A 25,908-nucleotide genomic window follows, 5' to 3' on the forward strand; every position below is an offset into this window, starting at 1 on the left:
GCAAGATCAAGATGATTTTCGAAATCATCCTTTGATTTGTTTTGAAAATTAGTTGTTGATTCAAGGAAAAGAGTGATTTTCAAAGTGGGTTTACTATTTGGTCCTTTGAGATAGAAAGTGGGGGTTTTAAACTATGTTGATTGAAGAAAGAGGATTTTGGTGAAATTTTTCTCAAATGTTTGAAGATAGATGGTTTTGGTGAGAAAACCCTAGAAATGGGGGATTTTTAAACAAGAAGTTGAAAATCTATGGTTGATATTGTTATAGTTATTTTGAATGCCAAAGTAAGTGATGTTTGGAAAATTTCTTGTTTATCTTGTATAAATGATAAATTTTGAGAAGCATGGGAGTTGTTGTGAAGCTTGGGTAACCAGCTTGGGGTATGATAGAATATCACCCCCTATTTATAAATGAAGATTAGGGTTTACAAGAAAGACAATTACAAGGTGATCCCTGAGGGCACACAATGATTACAGACCCTAGTGTATCTTTCGGCTAATATAATATGCCAACACTTTCGGCTAATATAATATGTTAACACTCCCCCTCAAGCTGGTGCGAAGATATCTCTCATGCCCAGCTTGCCTAATATGTCATGAAATGGTTTATTCCCAACCCCCTTGGTGAGAATGTCAGCAAGTTGTTCACCAGACTGGACAAAAGGAGTACAAATGGTACCACTAGTGAGTTTCTCCTTAATGAAGTGGCGATCAATCTCAACATGTCTTGTCCTGTCATGTTGATCTAGATTGTGAGCAATATTGATGGCGGCCTTATTGTCACAGTATAACCGCATGGAGTCCGTCTGATCAATACCTAGATCACTCAACAATAATTTGATCCATAAAAGTTCACACACACCTTGTGCCATAGCTCTAAACTCAGCTTCTGCACTTGACCTGGCAACCACATTCTGTTTCTTACTTCTCCAAGTAACTAGGTTGCCGCCAACAAATGTGCAATACCCTAAAGTTGATCTCCTATCAGTTACTGACCCAGCCCAGTCAGCATCTGTATAGGCTTCTACACGAAGATGATCATACTTTGAAAAATACAGACCCTTACCAGGAGCAGACTTCAAATACCTCAAGATTCTCATGACAGCCTCAAAATGAATCTGATGAGGAGCATGCATAAACTGACTAACTACACTGACAGCAACAGCAATATCAGGACGGGAGTGAGATAGGTAAATGAGCTTACCCACTAATCGTTGATAGCTCCCCCTATCCACAACTTCTCCTCCTTCATCATCCCCCAATTTCTGATTGGGTTACAGTGGGGTGGCACATGCCTTGCAGCCAAGCATCCCAGTTTCCTTCAACAGGTCAAGCACATATTTTCTCTGTGAGATAAATATTCCATCCTTAGAGCGAGCAACTTCAATTCCCAGAAAATACTTCAAGCTTCCCAAGTCTTTGATTTCAAACTCTTTAGCAGAATATTTCTTCAACAGAGGTATTTCCCCACTATCATTGCCTGTAAGTACTATGTCATCTACATAAACAATAAGTGTTGTAGTCTTACCGCGTGAGAAATGTTTCACAAACAATGTGTGATCTGCCTGACTTTGTTTGAAGCCATATTTAAACATAGCCTGAGTGAATCTTTCAAACCAAGCCCTTGGAGACTGTTTGAGACCATATAATGACTTCCGAAGTTTGCATACTTTGCCTTCTGTTTGATGATCCTCAAAACCCGGAGGAATGTCCATATATACTTCTTCTTCGAGGTCACCATGGAGAAAAGCATTCTTGACATCAAACTGATAAAGCGGCCAATCTAGATTAGCTGCTAGAGAGAGAAGTACTCTGACTGAATTCATTTTAGCCACGGGTGCGAAGGTCTCCTGATAATCAATGCCATATGTCTGAGTAAACCCTTTAGCCACAAGTCTTGCCTTGTAACGCTCAATAGACCCATCTGCTTTGTGTTTCACAGTATATACCCATTTACATCCCACAGGTCGTTTGCCCGTAGGTAACTCAGTCAATTCCCAAGTGCCATTCTTCTTAAGTGCTTTCATTTCCTCAATCATGGCTAGTTTCCACTCAGAGGTAGCAAGAGCATCCTGAAAATGGTTAGGAATGCTAACAGAGGAAATATTGGACACAAACGCTCTATATGAGGATGACAAATAAGAGTATGATACGAACTGTGAGATAGGATGTTGAGTACAAGATCTCACACCCTTCCTCTTGGCGATAGGAACATCAAGATCAATGGACTCAAGAGATTCAAAGTTACCTAGACTCTCATCAGAAGCAGGAGATGGCAGTGGAGTAGCAGAGACGGTCCCGTGTATCCAGTTAACTTGTTTTCTGTCTATGTCCCGGACATAAACATGCCCGTCCTTATTCTTGGTGACAGTGGGTTCTAGAGAAGAGGGGGGTGCAAGAACAACTGGTTCCATCATAGGAAGCACAGTAGTAGAGGGTGGTGCAAGAACAACTGGTTCCACCATAGGAGGCACAGGACTCACTTCACACCAAGGCTCCCTCGGAAATGAGGACGGTGACACCGGAGAGGACAAGAAAAAGGACTGGGACTCAAAGAAAGTGACATCCATGGACACAAACCACTTACGAGAAGAAGGGTGGTAACATTTATACCCCTTTTGAGTAGGAGAGTAACCAAGGAAAACACACTTGAGGGAGCGAGGGTCCAACTTACCACGAGAGGGAGAGTGATTATGGACAAAACAGACGCAACCAAATATTTTGGGAGGAATAGAAAACAAGGACGGAGAACGGAGGAGGACGTGAAGCGGAGCCTGTTTGTTCAAGACCTGGGTAGGGAGACGATTAATAAGATGGGCAGCGGTGAGAACAGCGTCGCCCCAATAGGGCCGAGGCACATTCATAAAAAAACACATGCACCGAGCCATGTCGAGAAGATGCCGATTCTTACGTTCGGCCACCCCATTTTGTTGAGGGGTATTGGTGCAAGAGGTCTGATGGATAATGCCATGAGTAGAGAAATATTGTCCTAACCCAGAATCTATGTATTCCCCGCCATTATCGGAACGAAATATTTTGATAGTGGCCCCAAACTGAGTACAAATCATCTTATGAAAAGTGCGAAACACGGAGAAAACCTCACTCTTATCTTTCATGAGATACACCCAAGTAGCACGAGAAAAATCATCAATAAATGTAACAAACCAACGATGACCTTTCACAGACAGAACACGAGAGGGACCCCAAACATCAGAATGTATTAATGAAAAAGGAACGAAGCTTTTATTCAAACTGGGAGCAAAAGAAGCTCTATGTTGTTTTCCAAGTTGACAAGACTCACAAAGAAAGTCAGACACATGATGATTTGCGAAACTAGAAGGAAATAAATGCTTAAGTAAATGAAATGAGGGATGCCCAAGACGCCGATGCCACAGCCATAAATCAGCGAGGGTAGTAGAAGACGTGGTGGAAGAATAAGCAAGTTTGTCTGGTTGATCGAGGAAGTAGAGACCATTTTCTGCACTACCACTGCCAATCGTCCTCCCCGTGACAAGGTCCTGAAAAAGACAATGATCAGGAAAAAACGTCACACTACAATTCAAATCCTGGGTAAGACGACTTAAGGATAACAGATTAACAGAAAACTTGGGAACATGGAGAACAGAAGATAGATGTATGGTAGGAGTGACTTGGACTAAACCTTTTCCAGAAATGGAAGAAACAGTACCATCGGCAATCCTAACTTTGTCCTGACCTGAAGAGGGCTTATAGACAGAGAAAAGATCAGAAGAGCCAGACATATGATCTGAGGCACCAGAATCAATAATCCAAGGCAAAGATGTATGACACAGGAAAGCACAAGGAGAAGATGCTAAGTTACCTGAGCGGGCAAAGGACGAGGAAGCGGTACTGAGAGCAGTAGAAGATCGGCGGTCCAACAATTGGCGCAAAGCATCCTCCAGCTCAGTATCAGAAGCTTGGGTAACAGAAGGAGAATGAGAATCAAGGGTATCAACGGCACTAGACTGATGAGCCCGGGAATAGGAACCACGTCCTCTAGATTGGCCTGACCGACCTCCTCGAGAACCAGACCGATCACCTCGACCCCCGGATGGAGTCCCATGAAGCTTCCAACACGTCTCACGAGTATGCCGCGGTTTCTTGCAATAATCACAGAATACAGACTCCTTAGCAACAGACGGAGGAGGCAGGCTAAGACCATCTCGAGGAGTAGACAGTAATGCGGAACGGTCAGTAGAGACTGGGGACATCATAGCAGACCGGCGACTCTCCTCATTTTGTACATAGGCAAATGCCTCCTGAAGTAAAGGAAGAGTGTCCATACTCAGAACTCGACCCCTAACTGGATCATACTCCACATTTAGGCCGGCCAAAAATTTAAAGACTCGTTCCCGTGCGATGAACTTCTTGTACCCGACAGAATCAGTAAGGCAAACGGGTTTATAGTCTTCCAGGTAGTCAAGACGTTTCCAGCCGTTGGTGAGGAAAGTGAAGTACTGAAGAACAGTCTGCTCCCCCTGAAGTGAGCTCTCAATAGAGCGGCGCAACTCAAATGCCTGTGAAAAATTCCCTTTGCGGGAATAGGTAACAGCCACAGCCTCCCAAACGTCCTGGGCAGTCTCCATAGACAAGTAGCTCTCACCAAGTTCTGGAACCATCGAATGGATAAGCCAACTCATAATCAAAGAGTTGGTAATCTCCCATTGGTCATAACCTAAGTCAGTGGTACTTGGTGCCTGTATCCTGCCATCAACATACCCCATCTTCCCTCGGCTCTTCAAGAACATAGTCAAACTTTGAGACCATGCAAGGTAGTTCTGACCATTAAATAGAGAGGTGGTGATTTTCAGACTAGGGTTGGGGTTCTCAGTCATGGTAGTAGGTAGAATGGGACTCTCACTCTTTGGCGTTTGAGAAGAAGGGGACACACTGGTGGAATCTGTCATGGATACAATACTACCGAACCCGCAACAAAACTAGTGGTAATCACAAACCCGGAAGGTGGTCGTGGGATAACAGGCACAATGATCACTATAAAGACATACAAAATTAAGAAACCATTTTTTTTTATTTATTTATTTATTTATTTTTTTTTTTGTTTTTGTTATATATATATATATATGTTGAGTTATTTATATATACATGTATTTATATATAAATATATATATCAGGCTATAGTTATATATATATCAGGATATATATATATATTTATATATACCTGGGTTTGAGATCAGAGGATGACGAGGGGAACGAGGGACGAAGACGACAGAGGACGATGAGGATGATGAAGACGAGCGACGAACTGCGGGAGGAGATCGACGAGCTGAGGAGCTCAGCCGAAGACGAAGCAGATGAAGACGAGGGCTGAACTGCTGGAGGAGATCGACGAGCGGAGGAGCTGAGACGGAGACGAAGAAGAAGCGGAATGATGATGGTGGCAGAAGATCGATTCAGCAGATGATCCAACTAGGTATGCTTTGAACCCTAGCCCTAGAGGTGATGCTCTGATACCATGAAGCTTGGGTAACCAGCTTGGGGTATGATAGAATATCACCCCCTATTTATAAATGAAGATTAGGGTTTACAAGAAAGACAATTACAAGGTGATCCCTGAGGGCACACAATGATTACAGACCCTAGTGTATCTTTCGGCTAATATAATATGCCAACACTTTCGGCTAATATAATATGTTAACATGTTGTTCATTTTGAAAATTGCTATTCAAAATGTTGGTTTAGTCTTGAAATGACTATGTTGTTGGAAATGTTTGAAATGTGGGAATTATGTTATTTCTTGGATGAATTGAAATAAAAGTATTTATTCATTTTGTGAAATTACATTGAAAGGAGAAATGAAAATTTTGAATCACAATGGTAGTTGTAAAAATAATCAATGTATAAAGAGAAAAATACAGAGAGAATAAATGTATTGATTGATATAATATTGATTAATTTTCTGTTGATTACAAATGGTTCCTTATATAGATGTAGGTGTAGTGGATAGTGGTAGTGGTGTAGTAGGTGTAGTGGATGGTGGTAGTGGTGTAGTGGGTTAGGTTTAGTGGAGTAGGTGAGGTGGTAGTGGTGTAGTGGGTTAGGTTTAGTGGAGTAGGTGAGGTGGTAGTGGTGGTAGGTGATGGTAAATTCTAACAGCCCCCCGCAAACTCAAGGAGGATAGAAACTAACCAACTTGAGTTTGAAGAGAGAAACAAAACAAGAAAATACATAAAAATAAAAAAAGGATAGGAGACACTGTATGGTCGTGTCAGACCATTGGTGAAGACACTGAATGGTGGTGTCATAATGTTGTAGAGGACACTGTATGGTGGTGTCATAACGGTGTAGAGGACACTGGATGGCGGTGTCCGACCGATGTAGAAGACAGTTTATGGGGTCATGTCGGACCGTTGTAGAAGACAGTTTATGGGGTCATGTCGGACCGTTGTAGCAGACAATGCTGTGACAGTTGTTGGGACAGTTTACGGAGTCTTGCTGGACCCTTGTAGAAACTAACCGGAATCAATGTCGGGACAGTTTACAGAGTCTTGTCGGACCCATAAAGGAGCTAACCGGAATCAATGTCGGGACAGTTTACAGAGTCTTGTCGGACCCATAAAAAGTCGCACCCTTAAAAGGTGTGCCCAATTTTTCAAAAGGCGTGCCATCAAAAGGCGTGCCCAATCCATAAAAAGGCGTGCCATCAAAAGGCGTGCCCAAGTCATAAAAAGGTGTGCCTGACATGATGGCGAGGCACGTGGGCGCCTTGGCTTGCGCGCCCGTTGGTCGGCTGTCGGCAAGTGGCGCGCGATGCGCGGATCGGCCCTGGCTATTTAAACCAAGGTTGAGGCAGAGGCTGAGGCAGACAAAAAACTTCTGAAAATCCTCTGAAAAAACTCTTCCTTTGCTGAGAGAGAAACTCTGTAATACTCTGTAACCAACCCCAGAAAATAGTCTGTAACACTTTGTTGCCCAGAAAATGGCTTCATTGTCTTCCCGCGGGCTGCTCACCCTCTTTCCCGACCTCAACGAGTCAACCAGAGAGAGAACTGGTGCGGTGGCACTGGAAACTCAACCAAGCGCCCCGGAATTTGCTCCGTTGAACTTTTCGATGCAGTCGGTGGAGCAAAGAATGGCAGTGCAGTCAGATGTGGAGGCCAATCAGTATACTTTGAAGGCATGTGTGGAAAGCATGACGGCGGTCACAAATTTGTCGAACCGGCTGCAGAGTAGGACAAATGAGGTGCAGCATGAAAACGCCCAACTGGCTCTGCTCCAACGCATGTATAAGGATGCGCGAGCAGAGATAAGTGTGCTAAAGGCGGAAAATAAGGAGTTGAAGCGGAAGGCCACCGTGATGTTCCGATTTGGAGGGCCGCCATATGCTGCAGTGGAGGAGCAGGGAGTAAATGTGCTCGGTGGCGTGGGAAACACGGAGGCAACACCGGCAAGGGCCGTCCAAGACGGAGGCAAGAAGAAGAGACTGGCGACAGAGTAGAGAAGAAAAAATCCCACTGTGGGTGTGATTGTTGTGGTTGTGGGTTTTTGTTGTATTTTTTTTTTTTTTTGATGTAAAATGGTGAATGGGGTGAGCCCCGACATGAATAAAAGGAATTTGGGGTGCAAAATTGTAAAGTTTGTATTTTTTTTTTTTTTTTTTATGTGATTTGATTTGATTTTATTATTTTTGTTATATATATATATATATATATATTTTTTTTTGAGATGCAAAGCTGTAGAGAAAAGTAAAATAAAAAGAAACGAAAAAGGAATAAAAAGAAAGAAATAAAATAAATGGCTTTGGGTGGAGAATAATTTAAAATAGAAAAAATTTATATAATATATTTACCTCTTTGAAACTATATGCTTATTTTGATCAAAACCGTGGGTCAAATTACCACCCACGTGAGTTCAAACTGGCAAAAAGGAAAAGAGAGAGGTAAAGTGTGCTAAAGTGACGTTAAAGGCAACCACATCACCCACCAGGGCCAGGCCATGCTCGTGATGTGGCAGCCGCAGAAAAAAAAAATGTTTTTCTTTTGTCGGTTCTTGTCCCCACCATTATCATAAAAGAAACAGAGCAGAGTGCAGGCCACCATTATAATAAGCTTCTTACTACTCCCAATCACAACGTTTTCTTTATAGGTTCCCTTCTTGACATAGATAACATAACGAGTGCAGCCGGTGATAGCCGAAGCTGTCGCGACACCAACATTAGCCGAAGCTGTGGCCGCCGACGGTGAGCAACGAGGCATCGGTCTTCGGTGACCCCGACGATGCCGGTGCCTTAAGTTGCGGCAGTGGGCTAACCCAGGTTGCTGTCTTCTCCACCGAAGCTTAACGACGCTTCGTAGTAGTTTGCTACCTGAAAACCCATTGTTCGAGTCATACTTGCCGGAGAACAGGTTGTTCTGGAGGTAGAGACTTCGCAGGAGCTTGAGGTTGGAGAAATCGGAGGGAATGGAACCGGAGAGACGGTTGGCACGGAGGCTGAGGATTCGGAGTTGGGTTAGGTTTCCGATGGTGTTGGCCGGAATCTGACCCACAAGGCCGAGCATGGCGGAGCTGACGTAGTGGCTGGACCGGCGAGGTTTCGCCGTGGGGTGAGTCGCCGGAGATTTGTCTTCTTCGTTCTCAGATCTGTGAAAGTCTCTCTCTGGAAGGTACAGTGTTTGTGATATGTGTTGAAAAAAACTCCCGCGGGCAGCGAAGGCAAGGTTGCCGGCCGGCTGCCCGCCGGAAAGAAATGAGTATAGGCCTAAATCTTATAGCTCTGATACCATGTAAAAATAATCAATGTATAAAGAGAAAAATACAGAGAGAATAAATGTATTGATTGATATAATATTGATTAATTTTCTGTTGATTACAAATGGTTCCTTATATAGATGTAGGTGTAGTGGATGGTGGTAGTGGTGTAGTAGGTGTAGTGGATGGTGGTAGTGGTGTAGTGGGTTAAGTTTAGTGGAGTAGGTGAGGTGGTAGTGGTGTAGTGGGTTAGGTTTAGTGGAGTAGGTGAGGTGGTAGTGGTGGTAGGTGATGGTAAATTCTAACAGTAGTATTGTGTGGAAGAATTGGGAATGGAAGAATTGTTGTAATGCATTGATTATTGTTGCATTGACATATCAATTCTTTTGATTACATTAAATTTTGAAAGTTGATTTGAAAACTTGCATTGAGAAAAGAATGTTGAGAAATGAGTTTTCATGAAATTGTTTTGGGGTAAATACGGTGGTAAGTCTTGACAGGTGGTGTAGATGATAGGTGTCGAGCTTTCTAGTTGTTACTGGTAAAAATGACAGAGTATGGGTATCGAGCCCTCCAGATGATACTAGTAAAAATGACAATTTGGTAGTACTTGTATAGTCTACTTGCAGACACTAACCTAGGGATTACCAGAGTTGTATTTACTGCCCCTCGAATAAAATTTGATAACTGTTGTGCAGTTGAAATGGCATGACATCATTGAGCATGTTGGTTTTCAAAAGATGAAGGTGTGTTTTACTTTCAAAAAGGCATGGCATGGCATAAGCATTCCATCTCTTGAAATTTGTATAAAATGTACATACTTTGTGAAGGATTTTCCTACTGGGCTTTGTGCTCATCCTATGGGATTTTTGTGCAGGAAAGGATGTGGTGATTCTGCCTAACTGAAGGCGTAGAAGTGTGTGTAGAGAGCATAATGTGCTCGTTTGCTGTGACTCTGATTTCAAGCTAAGGGCTTTATGTGTGTGGGTTTGAATAACCGTTTTATGCAACCAGGCCCAGGCCTTGGAATTTGTAAACCCTTGGGGGTATTTACTGTTTAGTTAATGGTTGTTGAATCAATTGTATTATCGCATGAAGACTATTTACATCATGTAATGCAAGTATGAGGATTTCATTATCAGTTTTACTTTAAAGAGCCATGACTATTGTATTACTATTTGGGCATGAAAATGGGGGCGTTACACATACTGTCCATTATTTCATACATGACTATAGGTCGAACAGAAAGTCTAAGGTTGGGAGCACCTATGCGAGTGTTTATATATTATATATAAATATATAAATTATTAGATAGCCATGTGTTTTTTATAAGGGTACTATTGTCATATTGTAGTATTATTGTTCTAATATAAATAGGGAGCTGCTAATAGCCCTTATATCTTTTCTTTGGACCCCTCACCTCTCTTTTCAAATTTTTTTATTTCAATTTTACCCTAACATGAAATTTTTGTTTTATCCCCATTCCTAACCTCCCTAACCCTAACCCCACCCACTTCCACCAGCTCCTACCACTTCTTTCTTCCTCGTCTGCCCTCCCCAGCCTCTCTTTGCTACCCTCTGCCTCTCCCCACTGCCTTAGCCCTTACCTGTAGCCCCCTTCTAGCCTCTCTTTGCGGGCAAGGGCTAGGGGGGTCGCGTCCGAGAGAAGGAATGCATGTGGTGTTGTTGTGCAAGGAAGGGAGGAGGGGTTGAGGGTAGCGTTGGAGATGGGCTGACGTGGATGCTGGTGGCGCCAATGGTGGTAAGGGTCTAGGGGTTGAGGAGAGGGGTCACTAGTGGGGAAGGGAGGTTGGGAAATGGAAGGGTTGTAGTGGGGGAAGGGGTCGTTGGAGAGCCAGGGTAGGGTAGCCGGAGGTGGGGGGCTGATAGTGGAAGTCTAGAAGGGGTTGCAGAGCAGGGGTGCGGGTCCAAAAGAAGGGATGTAGGGGTGCGGGTCCAAAGAAAAAAGGATGGGAAGCAAGTTTGGTGGCGTTAGAGATTTTTATTTTTATTGGTTTAGGTAAAAGGATATTTTGGTCATTGCCTTTTGTAATGCTAGTAGTATAAATACAAGTTACGGTGTACGGTCTCATTATTGAACCCCAGCCTTCTTTTCCATTTCTTTGTTCACATTGTTGTCTTCTTTTTAACTTTAATACATATTAGCAACTCAACTTGGTATTAGAATCCAAATTAATTCTTTGCGCATTCAAACTTGAGGAAAATATTTGGAGACTGTTGATAGGCTATTGCGGGAGCTTATGTCAGTATCAAATTGCTGGAAAATATTTGGAGATTGTTGATAGGCTATTTCTAATTCATCTCTTCAAGCTACAATTTGTGGTGAATTTTCTGAAATTTTTTTAGGCCATTTGGTAAGGTTTTCAATTTTCCGAATGTTTTTTGGTTTTGTTTGCCTATTTTTCAGATTTGGTCTCTGGTTCTGTTTTAGATGAAATCAATGGACTATTCTCCTTCTAAAGGTGCCAATATAGGGTTCTACGGAGGTATTGGAGTGCCTTGCTTCGATTCTTAGCATTATTTGTGTATTTTTGGTCATTTGGGTAGTCGGCTTTGCATCCTTTGTTCCTACAGGTTATGGATCTGATATGGATTCTTATGTCAGCTGCATCTGTCCAATTGCTGCATGTGTGTTTTATTTTATCTATGTACTTTAATATAATGTGATGTGTCACGAACATGTTATGTTTTTCATATTGAAGTATATTTTGTTTTAAGATTGACTTGTGTCAAATATACATCAATTCTAGTTGAGTTTTTATATTTTTTGTGCCTGTTTTACATAGGTCCGGAGACTCTTTTACGCCAAACCTCAAATTTGAGCATGAATGTTGGATCAGATGGGTGCATGCATGGAGATGTTACAGATGTGATTGGAGCACATCAGTGGCAATGTGTTCGTATGGAGAATGGTATATTTTTTTTCCTTTCATTTATTTTGATAGATAGTTGTTTGGTAATCTATTTTTTGTTTTATATTTTTCTTCATATATTGCATGTTTAGAGAGGAGTTGCATCTTTTTAGGCTTTGGCTTTATAGCCTAGTCCCATGTATGGCGCTGTCAACAATGGCATTCATGTGCACATGCTCTTAATTAATTATTTATTTATTATTATTATTATTATTATTATTTTCTGTGGTGGTGTGGAGTTTGGTGCAATTGTTATAAGTGCGTTAAGGAAAGGGTGGCCGATGTTTTTGTTGCAAGGTCTTGGTTGAACTTAATTCCAAAAACTATCTGTTGATGTGAGGGAGCCCTCACGATTATATGATGCTCATTACTTTTGTACCCAAGCAACATGCGACTTCACTTCACAACCTCCCCCACACGCAACATGGTCACTTGGCAGCACCTGCCATGTGTAGGCCAGGGACACACACCTTATCCATCCCTAGGTACTCCAACTCTGATACTATGTTATGCGGTCTTGGGTAGAACTCAACCCCAAAAGCTAGCTTTTGAGGTTGAGGTGACCTTACACTTACATAATACACATTATTGTCGCACAATCTTAGGTAGAACTCCACCCAAAAAGCTAGCTATTGAGGTGAGGATTCCCTCTGTTAAGTTACCAATTGTCCCCAAAGCTTATTTTAGGAAATGGACCCAACAATGGATATCAAGCTATCCAACACCCTCCTTCACGTGCAACCCCGTCTTGCACGTGGAGAGATAAAGAGAGAACCAAACAGAAGGAGAAACAAAACAAACAACTAACAGACAAGAAGAAACCAAATGGGGACCAATACCAAATGCTAACAGAGAGACTTGAACCCAAGATCTCTCTCAACCTCTGATGCCATGTTAAGTTACCAACTGTCCCAAAAGCTTAAGCTATTAGAAAATGGGTAACAATGTATATCAAGTGATCCAACACTCTCATGCATATATACTATACATTAATTTCATAACTAGACAATGTGGGACTTCGCTTCACACCCTCTCTCATGAGCATCATGCTCATTCGGTAGCACTTGCTATGTGCAGGCTTGGCATACTCACCTTACCCATCCTTGGTACTCTAACCTTTTACCATTTGATAAGAGAAGAATAATCATTTGATTAATCTAATGAAGGCATTACATGCACTAATATAGTATGTTATACAGTCTTGAGTAGAACTCAACCCCAAAAGCTAGTTGTTGAGGTGAGGGTGCACTCACACTTATATAAATGCATATTACTTTTGTTCCTAGACAACATGGGATAGGACTTCGGTTTACAGTTTTGTGTTAGTCAAGTTTGTGTTGTGTTGAGCTCGGATGCTCAACTAAATGGGTCAATCCAAACATGGAACAATTAGTTAATCATGTTAAAATCCTCAGCCTAACTTGACCTGCTTTTAATGTAGAGGACATGATAAAATCCTGGGCAAATTACACTTTGCACCTCTCCACTTTAAATCAAATCTCACTTTGGCCCCTACACGTTAAATTATGGCACTTAACCCCCTGCACTTTTGGTCAAGTGTCACTTTGGCCCTTTTGTTAGCCTCATTGTTAACAGAGGTTAGTCACATGAAAAACATGCGAGGATAAATTACACTTTGCACCCCTGCAATTTATACAAAATCCCACCTTAGTCCTACACATCAAAATTGTGACACCTAGCTCTCTAAAGGATAACTTTTGTTAACCTCACTATTAACAGAAGGGCCAATGTGACACTTGACCAAAAGTGTAGGGGGTTAAGTGTCACAATTTGATGTATAGGGACTAAAGTGAGATTTTGTGTAAAGTGCAGGGGTGCAAAGTGTAATTTACCGTAAAATCCTTGTAACCATTACAAGCTTGACCTGTGAACCTAATAGCTAGACCTGTTTAAAATCCATTTACCCAATTTATCCATAATTCTCAATAATAAAGTAAGGAAGGACTAGAAAATTTTGTAAAATACATTGATTTGTAGGCTTATGTAAAATAGACAAGATGCTGCCATAGGATGCACATGGCTTTAGCTAGAGGCACCCCCACTTGGGACCACCTGTGTGGATTAATCCTGGAAATTACCAATTGCGGGTGGATGGGGCTTGCATGTATGGAAGCATTTTCTTAGGGTTTTTTTTTGGCATGCTTTTATGCACTTATTTTTGGTATGGCATTATTTGGAAAATTACCATGTTTTCTTTCTTTTTGATTTCAGGTATTAGAATGTTTGAGGATGTGGCTAATTCTAAGGTACATTATTTGGACTTCATTTTATTTTATGTGTTTATCTTCTTTTGAACAACAATTAAAGAAAATTTTTATTTCAAAGACGGGGAGAAATTTATAGGGGGGAGAGAGAGAGAGAGAGGGGTTCGCAAGGAAAAAGACAAAATGAAAGGGAAATCTTGTACGGTACTCACCATTTAGGAGCTGTGTTGCAAGAGATTTTACTAGGTTAACCACTATTCTCTTGACAATTAGCTTAAACTTTCTAAACCTAAGGTCAATCTATATGAGATTTCTATCATTGTACATCATGCCTTTTAAAACATCTGCACACTTTGAGGTTGCATGATTAATGCTATTTATTGTTTTATTCATGAAACAAAATCAAAGGTAAATGTTTATTTATAAGTTTGGCGAGTTGTTCTAAAATTATGAGCATTAACGTAAGTGAGTTAAAAACTGAATGTATGGAATGCATATTTGGAGGCTATGAGATACCAAAGAGTGAACACAATTTTGCTATCTATACTTGATTTTAGGAGGGCATGAAGAGATTGTTGGTTATGTTACTAACATAATCATAGTGGAAGATGGCTGTTATACCAGCCCCTATTTTGTGGGAAATAATGTTAGCTCATTAAAGGAGCATTGTGAAATGTTTATATTAAAAAAGGATCAAGGAACAAAATTTCTTGTTTCCTTCGAAATGGCTAAACGTTTCTGTTCCTAGGAAATTGAGTTATATTTCCATTGAATCATACTGAAATTCTCTAAACAAACCAAGCCAAGTCAAACCAAACTGAGCCTTGTGTCCCAAACAAGTGGGTTCGGCTAAATGAATCATTTTTTGCCAAAGAAAGAAATAACACAAAGGTTTTAACGTGGTTTAGCCAATATTAGCCTACATCCACACACACAAAGCCCTATGGGCTGCATCTTTCATTCACTCATCTTAATACTCTTATTTACATGATACACCATATATATAGAGTAGGAGATACAATAAAATCCCTTCAGATAAGGAATTGAAATAAATCAAAAATACAAAAAATCATAATAAGCACAAATCATGGGATCTCCATATATTCTAATATCTTCCATATTTTCTGATATCTTCCATATTTTCTGATATCTTTCATATTTTCTGATATCTTTGACAATATAATCTTATCTCCAATACTCCCCTTCACGTTGGAACACGGAAGAATTGAAGTGAAGTGTCCAATTTGAACTTAAAAATAGGATGATCATCACAAACAACTACAATGAAGTTGCCAAAAGACAACAACAATTGTAATAACTCCCTTCAATGACAATTTCAATGAATATAGGCAAGGAACCAACATCTTGCAATAGATAAATGTGCATTGAATCGATCATGATGGCAGTAAAAGAAACCAACTGAGACAGAGAAAGCAACAAGGCCGAAGCAAAAATCACCACAAACAGAAAGGCCAGAAAAGCAGCATCCCACAAAGAATGTTACTGAACACACCGGTAGTCCAAAGACAAAAAAGAACCAAATATGTGCTTACCATATCAGCATAAGGACCCTAAAAGGGTAGATAAGTAGCCAGAAAACTTGATGTATCACAGAATAATGCTACCGAACACACCGGCAGCCCCGAAACAAGTAAAAATCACAAAGTTTGCTCACTACATTAGCAAACTAGTGGTCAACTCAATAAAAAGGGAAAAACACCTTTATAACAAAAATTTACAGGGAGAGAGCACTCCATAGAAAAACATGCCTAGGGTTCAGTAGAAAAATGCCTAGGTTTCAGTAGGCTTTGATACCAAGTTGAATTTTGTAATAAGGCAATAAGGTTGAATATGGAGAGATAATAGAGACAGAAAAAAGAAAAGAAAGAACACAAAGGTTTAACATTGTTCATCCAATATTAGCCTACATCCACACACACAAAGCCCTATGGGCTACATCTTTCATTCACTCAACTTAATACTCTTATTTACATGATACACCATATATATAGAGTGGGAGATATAATCAAATCCCTTCAGATAAGGAATTGAAATAAATCAAAGATAATAACAAGCACGAATCATGGGATCTCCATATATTCTAGTATCTTCCATATCTTCTGATATCTTTGACAACATAATCTTATCTCCAGCATTTAGCTCTATCAAGGGTTATATGCTCAGTTAAATTAAATAACATTGTTTCCACTACCACATCCCATGTTAGGTTAGGTCTTTCCCTCTCCTTAGCATCTCCATTTATATGATCATATCACTCTTCCTTACCGTTGCATCTATAAGTCTTCGTTGTGTATGATCAAATTATCTTAATGTGTTCTCTTTCAACTTATCTTCAATAAGTGCTACTCTTACCATTTCATGGCTATATTTGAAGCTTGAGTAACCAGCTTAGGGTATGATAGAATATCACCCCCTATTTATAAATGAAGATTAGGGTTTACAAGAAATACAATTACAAGATGATCCCTGAGGGCATAAAATGATTACAGACCCTAGTGTAACTTTTAGCTAATATAATATGCTAACACTTTCGGCTAATATAATATGCTAACACTCCCCCTCAAGCTGGTGCGAAGATATCTCTCATGCCCAGCTTGCCTAATATGTCATGAAATGGTTTATTCCCAACCCCCTTGGTGAGAATGTCAGCAAGTTGTTCACCAGACTGGACAAAAGGAGTACAAATGGTACCACTAGTGAGTTTCTCCTTAATGAAGTGGCGATCAATCTCAACATGTTTTGTCCTGTCATGTTGAACTGGATTGTGAGCGATGTTGATGGCGGCCTTATTATCACAGTATAACCGCATGGAGTCCGTCTGATCAATACCTAGATCACTCAACAATAACTTGATCCATAAAAGTTCACACACACCTTGTGCCATAGTTCTAAACTCAGCTTCTGCACTTGACCTGGCAACCACATTCTGTTTCTTACTCCTCCAAGTAACTAGGTTGCCGCCAACAAATGTGCAATACCATGAAGTTGATCTCCTATCAGTTATTGACCCAGCCCAGTCAGCATCTGTATAGGCTTCTACACGAAGATGATCATACTTTGAAAAATACAGACCCTTACCAGGAGCAGACTTCAAATACCTCAAGATTCTCATGACAGCCTCAAAGTGAATCTGATGAGGAGCATGCATAAACTGACTAACTACACTGACAGCAACAGCAATATCAGGACGGGAGTGAGATAGGTAAATGAGCTTACCCACTAATCGTTGATAGCTCCCCCTATCCACAACTTCTCCTCCTTCATCATCCCCCAATTTCTGATTGGGTTACAGTGGGGTGGCACATGCCTTGCAGCCAAGCATCCCAGTTTCCTTCAACAGGTCAAGCACATATTTTCTCTGTGAGATAAATATTCCATCCTTAGAGCGAGCAACTTCAATTCCCAGAAAATACTTCAAGCTTCCCAAGTCTTTGATTTCAAACTCTTTAGCAGAATATTTCTTCAACAGAGGTATTTCCCCACTATCATTGCCTGTAAGTACTATGTCATCTACATAAACAATAAGTGTTGTAGTCTTACCGCGTGAGAAATGTTTCACAAACAATGTGTGATCTGCCTGACTTTGTTTGAAGCCATATTTAAACATAGCCTGAGTGAATCTTTCAAACCAAGCCCTTGGAGACTGTTTGAGACCATATAATGACTTCCGAAGTTTGCATACTTTGCCTTCTGTTTGATGATCCTCAAAACCCGGAGGAATGTCCATATATACTTCTTCTTCGAGGTCACCATGGAGAAAAGCATTCTTGACATCAAACTGATAAAGCGGCCAATCTAGATTAGCTGCTAGAGAGAGAAGTACTCTGACTGAATTCATTTTAGCCACGGGTGCAAAGGTCTCCTGATAATCAATGCCATATGTCTGAGTAAACCCTTTTGCCACAAGTCTTGCCTTGTAACGCTCAATAGACCCATCTGCTTTGTGTTTCACAGTATATACCCATTTACATCCCACAGGTCGTTTGCCCGTAGGTAACTCAGTCAATTCCCAAGTGCCATTCTTCCTAAGTGCTTTCATTTCCTCAATCATGGCGAGTTTCCACTCAGAGGTAGCAAGAGCATCCTGAAAATGGTTAGGAATGCTAATAGAGGAAATATTGGACACAAACGCTCTATATGAGGATGACGAATGAGAGTATGATACAAACTGTGAGATAGGATGTTGAGTACAAGATCTCACACCCTTCCTCTTGGCAATAGGAACATCAAGATCCATGGACTCAAGAGATTCAAAGTTACCTAGACTCTCATCAGAAGCAGGAGATGGCAGTGGAGTAGCAGAAACGGTCCCGTGTATCCAGTTAACTTGTTTTCTGTCTATGTCCCGGACATAAACATGCCCGTCCTTATTCTTGGTGACAGTGGGTTCTATAGTCCCAGTAGAAGAGGGGGGTGCAAGAACAACTGGTTCCACCATAGGAAGCACAGTAGTAGAGGGTGGTGCAAGAACAACTGGTTCCACCATAGGAGGCACAGGACTCACTTCACACCAAGGCTCCCCCGGAAATGAGGACGGTGACACCGGAGAGGATAAGAAATAGGACTGGGACTCAAAGAAAGTTACATCCATGGACACAAACCACTTACGAGAAGAAGGGTGGTAACATTTATATCCCTTTTGAGTAGGAGAGTAACCGAGGAAAACACACTTGAGGGAGCGAGGGTCCAACTTACCACGAGAGGGAGAGTGATTATGGACAAAACAGACACAACCAAATATTTTGGGAGGAATAGAAAACAAGGACGGAGAACCGAGGAGGACATGAAGCGGAGCCTGTTTGTCCAAGACCTGGGTAGGAAGACGATTAATAAGATCGGCAGCGGTGAGAATAGCGTCGCCCCAATAGGGCCGATGCACATTCATAAAAAAACAAATGCACCGAGCCATGTCAAGAAGATGCCGATTCTTGCGTTCGGCCACCCCATTTTGTTGAGGGGTATTGGTGCAAGAGGTCTGATGGATAATGCCATGAGTAGAGAAATATTGTCCTAACCCAGAATCTATGTATTTCCCGCCATTATCAGAACGAAATATTTTGATAGTGGCCCCAAACTGAGTACAAATCATCTTATGAAAAGTGCGAAACACAGAGAAAACCTCACTCTTATCTTTCATGAGATACACCCAAGTAGCACGAGAAAAATCATCAATAAATGTAACAAACCAGCGATGACCTTTCACAGACAGTACACGAGAGGGACCCCAAACATCAGAATTTATTAATGAAAAAGGAATAAAGCTTTTATTCAAACGGGGAGCAAAAGAAGCTATATGTTGTTTTCCAAGTTGACAAGACTCACAAAGAAAGTCAGACACATGATGATTTGCGAAACTAGAAGGAAATAAATGCTTAAGTAAATGAAATGAGGGATGCCCAAGACGCCGATGCCACAGCCATAAATCAGCGGGGGTAGTAGAAGACGTGGTGGAAGAATAAGCAAGTGTGTCCGATTGATCTAGGAAGTAGAGACCATTTTCTGCACTACCACTGCCAATCGTCCTCCCCGTGACAAGGTCCTGAAAAAGACAATGATCAGGAAAAAACGTCACACTACAATTTAAATCCTGGGTAAGACGACTTAAGGATAACAGAGTAACAGAAAACTTGGGAACATGGAGAACAGAAGATAGATGTATGGTAGGAGTGACTTGGACTAAACCTTTTCCAGAAATGGAAGAAACAGTACCATCGGCAATCCTAACTTTGTCCTGACCTGAGGAGGGCTTATAGACAGAGAAAAGATCAGAGGAGCCAGACATATGATCTGAGGCACCAGAATCAATAATCCAAGGCAAAGATTTATGACACAGGAAAGCACAAGGAGAAGATGCTAAGTTACCTGAGCGGGCAAAGGATGAGGAAGCAGTATTGAGAGCAGTAGAAGATCGGCGGTCCAACAATTGGCGCAAAGCATTCTCCAGCTCAGTATCAGAAGCTTGGGTAACAGAAGTAGAATTAGAATCAAGGGTATCAACGGCACTAGACTGATGAGCCCGGGAATAGGAACCACGTCCTCTAGATTGGCCTGACCGACCTCTTCGAGAACCAGACCGATCACCTTGACCCCCGGATGGAGTCCCATGAAGCTTCCAACACGTCTCACGAGTATGCCGCGGCTTATTGCAATAATCACAGAATACAGACTCCTTAGCAGCAGACGGAGGAGGCAGGCTGAGGCCATCTCGAGGAGTAGACAGTAATGCGGAACGGTCAGTAGAGACTGGGGACATCATAGCAGACCGGCGACTCTCCTCATTCTGTACATAGGCAAATGCCTCCTGAAGTGAAGGAAGAGTGTCCATACTCAGAACTCGACCCCTAACTGGATCATACTCCACATTTAGGCCGGCCAAAAATTTAAAGACCCGTTCCCATGCGATGAACTTCTTGTATCCGACAGAATCAGTAGGGCAAATGGGCTTATAGTCTTCCAGGTGGTCAAGGCGTTTCCAGCCGTTGGTGAGGAAAGTGAAATACTGAAGAACAGTCTGCTCTCCCTGAAGTGAGCTCTCAATAGAGCGGCGCAACTCAAATGCCTGTGAAAAATTCCCTTTGCAGGAATAGGTAACAGCCACAGCCTCCCAAACGTCCTGGGCAGTCTCCATAGACAAGTAGCCCTCACCAAGTTCTGGAACCATCGAATGGATAAGCCAACTCATAATCAAAGAGTTGGTAATCTCCCATTGGTCATAACCTGAGTCAGTGGTACTAGGTGCCTGTATCCTGCCATCAACATACCCCATCTTCCCTCAGCTCTTCAAAAACATAGTCAAATTTTGAGACCATGCTACGTAGTTCTGACCATTAAATAGAGAGGTGGTGATTTTCAGACTAGGGTTGGGGTTCTCAGTCATGGTAGTAGGTAGAATGAGACTCTCACTTTTTGGTGTTTGAGAAGAAGGGGACACACTGGTGGAATCTGTCATGGATACAATACTACCAAACCCGCAACAAAACTAGTGGCAATCACAAACCCGGAAGGTGGTGGTGAAAGAACAGGCACAATGACCACTTATAAGAGCATAACAAATTTAAGAAATCATATTATTATTATTATTATTTTTTATTATTTTTTGTTTTTTTTTTTATTTTTTTTATTTTTTTATTTTTTTATTTTTTTATTTATTTATATATATATATATATTTTTATATATATATATATATTTACTGATTGATTTATATATATATAGAAATGTTTACTGATTTACATATATATATATATACATATAGTTATACATGTATTAGGACGGTGGTATACAAAACAGAGGGTATATCATACATACACAGAGACGAGCGACTGATGAAGACGAAGACGACTAAGCCGAAGCCGATGAAGCCGAAGACGAAGACTGATGAAGACGAAGACTGATGAAGACGAAGGCTGCTGGCGACTGATGAACTGAGGGACTAAGGGATTGAGGAACTGAGCGACGACTGCTTACGAACTGGAGAACGACCCAGCAGAGGACCAAGACTGATGAAGACGAAGACGAAGACTGATGAAGACGAAGGCTGCTGGCGACTGATGAACTGAGGGACTGAGGGATTGAGGAACTGAGCGACGACTGCTTACGAACTGGAGAACGACCCAGCAGAGGACCAACCTAGGTAAGGTCGAACCCTAGAGCTTAAGCTCTGATACTATGAAGCTTGAGTAACCAGCTTAGGGTATGATAGAATATCACCCCCTATTTATAAATGAAGATTAGGGTTTACAAGAAATACAATTACAAGATGATCCCTGAGGGCATAAAATGATTACAGACCCTAGTGTAACTTTTGGCTAATATAATATGCTAACACTTTCGGCTAATATAATATGCTAACAATATTAATTTCTAATTATATCTTTTCAAGTATTACACGCATCCATCCAAGCATTTTCATCTTAACTGCACTAATTTTATGTACATGTTGTTTCTTAGTTGCCTAACACTCTTTCCCGTAAAGCATTGTTGGCCTTATAGCTGTTTTATAAAAAATTTCTTTTAATTTTGTTAGTATTCGTTGATCACATAATATGCTAGACACAATCCTCCACTTGGGCCTATTAGATATTTTGATATACATCGTTGGGTCCATTTACTAACAGCTTGAGCTTTTGGGGCAATTGGTGACTTAAAATGGTATCAAAGCTCAAGTTGAGAAATGTCTTGGGTTCAAGTATCTTTGTTGGATAGCTTGACATAGATTGTTGGGCCTATTCCCTAACAGCTTAAACTTTTGGGGCAATTGGTGACTTAACGTGGCCAAACTACTATCCTTATTAACAATTGATCATAAGTAGTGAATGTTCACTATTTGTTATCTCATGTTTTTCAATCTTCAATTCTCCATTATTTCCACCTCATTGTTGCTAAAGTTACATCTATTTCATTCAATTTAATTTTTACTAATTTTAAACCCTTTTGACTCAAGTTCTCATCTTCAAATTTCTAATTTAATGTTAATTCTTTCCTTAGTTTCATCTACTTAAAATGATATCATTAGTTAACAACATATACCATGGGATGTCATCCTAAATATGTATAGTTAATTCATCCATGACTAAGGGCTTGTTTGGCATGTGCTAAAATAGCATATGCTATTTTAGCACATTATCCTATTTGGACCACAATCATCTTATTTGGGTCACATAATCTCTCTACCACATCACTTCAAACCGGATCCATATTTTATGTTTTTTCGTAAAAAGTCAAAAAGTATACTAGTCTAGCACTTTCCAAACAACCCCTTAAAGCATATAGGAAGGGCTTAAAGCTGACACTTGATGCAACCATACAATGATTGGGAATTCACTAATTTCTTTTGCAGGCGATCTAATTGTAGTCACAGTTCCATTATACATGTTTTTTAGCGCATCAGTATACCATTTGGTTACACACCTTTTTTCTCCAACAACCATCTTGTTATATCTCTAGGCACTCTATCACAAGCTTTTTCTAGATCTATAAAAATCATATGTAAATCCCTTCTTTTCTCTCTGAGACACTAAAAAACATTTTGTAACAATGAGTTGTTTATGTTAAGTATTCATGTATTTTATTATTATCTTAAGAGTAGTTTAGACTCTGTTATTTGATTAGGGTTTATCTAACAGTTACTTATTGTCTTTTGTAATTATTTTGTTATTATTCTAGTAATACAAGGTTTATTTTACGTAAGTTGTCAATTTCGACACCTGTTAAGAGTATCTAACATGTTTTTATTTTTATTAGCAATAAGTAGAAATTTATTAATAAAAAGAGGAGAAATACAAAAGAGGTACAAAGGGCGGGATGTCCATTAAAAAAATGAAAGAAATTCAAGAAACATTTACTAGATATGGCTCTCCAGGCCCTAGAAATTAAAAATAAAGGAATTTTCTTGAATGTAGGAATGCTAAAGCCCACAAAAGAAGCCAAATAACAAATTTTATCAAATATACCCTTAAGTCTTCTTATTTATGGTAAAAAACTCTTGCATTCCTTTAACCAAATAACCCAAACAATGGCACATACACAATCCCAAAGAGCTCTTAATCAATGCAAAACATATATGAACATTAAAAGAAGGTGCAACCCAATCCAACTCCGCTAGTTGAAACACCCTCATCTCATCCATAATGACATAGTAGTAGGGTAATGAGCCAAAGTCCATGCAATCACTTTAATCTTGAGGGGCATATATGCATTCCAAATGAGCTTGAGAGGTACCAAGATTGGAACAATTGAATCATCAATGATCTTTTCAAGAAAAGGCGTATTTCTATTTACATTTTTTATTTTTTTATGCGTGTTAAAAGAATATTTTGAGAATAAAGAAAAATCTTAAATTTATAAGAAATCTAAGTAGGAAGGAGAGGAGAAGAGATAGAGAGGTGAAATGAAAATGAACATAGTTAAGTCATTTATTATCCTACTCTGTTATTATAGGTACCTTTTTAATATAAATATTATCTCTTTTTTTTTTTTTTTCCCCCTACAGATACAAGAATTTAGAATTTTTTTTTATTGTAAATTATTGTATTGAAAAATGCCAAAAGTTGTTGTACTAGAATTATATATGATCAAAGAGGCTTAACGCAAAATTGATGTCTCATATTAAATATACAAGATTCACAAAAAATTCTCTACGGCTAAAATGAAAATTATGCAACAGAAGTTTAAGCTTTCGAATTCCCAATTGTGCCTTCAAAGGTATGCCAATGTGTCAAATTTATTGCTTGTAAGTGTTTGCTCTTATTCTTGTCACAGAGCTTTCTTTTCTTCTGATGCTTTTAATGAATTACACTTCCTAATATTTGTTTTATTTTGAGATAGGAGAGAAATGTAAACAATTTGGCTTAAAATATTAGGTTCTAGTTAAAATTTACTTTTTTTTTTTATTTTTTTATTTTTTTTGTAGAGTGGTAAAACTGTTCTTGTGAAGGCCGTTGGTGTTGTTGATGCAAGTGCAGATACTGTTTTTGAGGTGGTTCTGAATGTTGACCGACATCAAAGATGCGAGTAAGCTGCACAGATATTTTCTAGGTGCAAGACTGTAATACTTCAATCTGTCTAATAATTATCTTTGCAGGTGGGATATGTTGACTGGTTACTTGGAGTTAGTTGATTCCGTGAATGGACACTATGATGTTGTCTATTCAACATACGATAACAGACAATTAAAAAGGTAAGGTTGTTAAACGTCTTTATCTAGTTTGTGATTACTTAAATTGATTTTAAGTTGGGTAAAGTTGTTATAAATATGCTAACTCTCTGACTGTAATGCTTGATTTACAAGAAAAAGCAAGTTAATGCTGCATATGTCATTTGTGTTCGTTGACATTTACCTGGTAATCTCATTTAGTTGGGTTGACTGTGTTAAATGGGTTATGTTATGTGGCTTGAATTTATACTTTACTAACTTTGACGATGCAGATGACGTGTCCTCGCAATTACTTTATATTTTTAATTGTTATGAGGTATTTGGAATCGTTCATCCATTTGGAGTCGTAAACTGGCTTGTATTTGCAGAAGATGTTTCTTTTATTGGTACATTGGAAAGGGAGTAAAGGAGTCAAACCCATGACCTCTTAATAAGGTACATGGGTTTGTGAGAATCTATTAGGGATTTTATGTATATATGGTATTATATATGTTTTGTATATTGAAATAAGTCGTATTTCCATTTTCGTTCTAGGGTTAGATTGTTATGTAAACCAATGTATTCTTGTATTGCGATAACACAATTAAATATAGAGATTCATTCAGAAATCTTACACGGTATCAGAGTTGTGTCTGAAACCCTAGTTCTCACCTCTGATTGTTCGAAACTTTCACCCTCTGGTTCGAAATCATCTCTAGTTTTGATCTTGGCTTGATCTTGTTCGCTGGCTCTAGTCCTTATCTGAGATCGAGCAACCCATCTGAGTTCGAACCAACCCTTTCGTTCCAGCCACTAGTTCGTGGCCATCTATCTTTCCGTAATTGGGATTCGTCGCCATTCGTGGCTTTTAGTTTGGTTGTCGGGTCGCGAGCTGTCCGTGGCTCTCTGGTCACGTGTTCGACTTCTTGATCAACTTCTGGGATTCGATCTCGCAGACGCGAACTCTCTCGGTTCATCTGGTTCTCGGTTCTCTCACTTCAGTTCGCAAGGACAATCTCTCTGCCTCAGTTTGTGATTCAATCTCTCGCATTCAGTCTTTCTCTCTCTGTTTGTGATTCTACTTGGGATGTTTGTGGGTTGGTGCTTCTAGTTCTGTCCATCTGACTTGGGAATATTTGTGGGTCCTTGGGTCAACATTCTGGTTATTATAAATTTGATCTCTCTGGTTCTATTTTTGGGTTATTACACTTGAATCCTTGAGCTTTTTGGTTATTACAATGTCTCTGGCTTTTGATGAGTGTGCCTTCTGCCATCAGAGGGGCCATTAGAAGTACCACTGTCCCAAGAAGGGACGTCTGCTTGCCTCATCTTTTCAGCGATCTCAGAATCAATTCCGGGCTCCTCCTGCTAC

At 40.1% G+C, this 25,908-nt stretch overlaps 1 protein-coding gene across 1 annotated transcript in view; it reads left to right on the plus strand.

Annotated features, from left to right (window-relative positions):
- LOC114309928 (ENHANCED DISEASE RESISTANCE protein (DUF1336)) overlaps window positions 1-25,908 on the plus strand; it is a 153,820-nt gene that overhangs the window by 38,040 nt on the left and 89,872 nt on the right. Inside the window, exons 7-10 of the mRNA XM_028255800.2 lie at window positions 11,534-11,659; window positions 13,892-13,926; window positions 24,315-24,415; window positions 24,486-24,581. Coding sequence (XP_028111601.1) covers window positions 11,534-11,659; window positions 13,892-13,926; window positions 24,315-24,415; window positions 24,486-24,581 — 358 coding nt within the window. The remainder of the gene's footprint in view (window positions 1-11,533; window positions 11,660-13,891; window positions 13,927-24,314; window positions 24,416-24,485; window positions 24,582-25,908) is intronic.

This window comes from Camellia sinensis, chromosome 5 (assembly GCF_055761805.1).
Source record: "Camellia sinensis isolate YWXY chromosome 5, ASM5576180v1, whole genome shotgun sequence".
NCBI classification, from domain to species: Eukaryota; Viridiplantae; Streptophyta; class Magnoliopsida; order Ericales; family Theaceae; genus Camellia; species Camellia sinensis.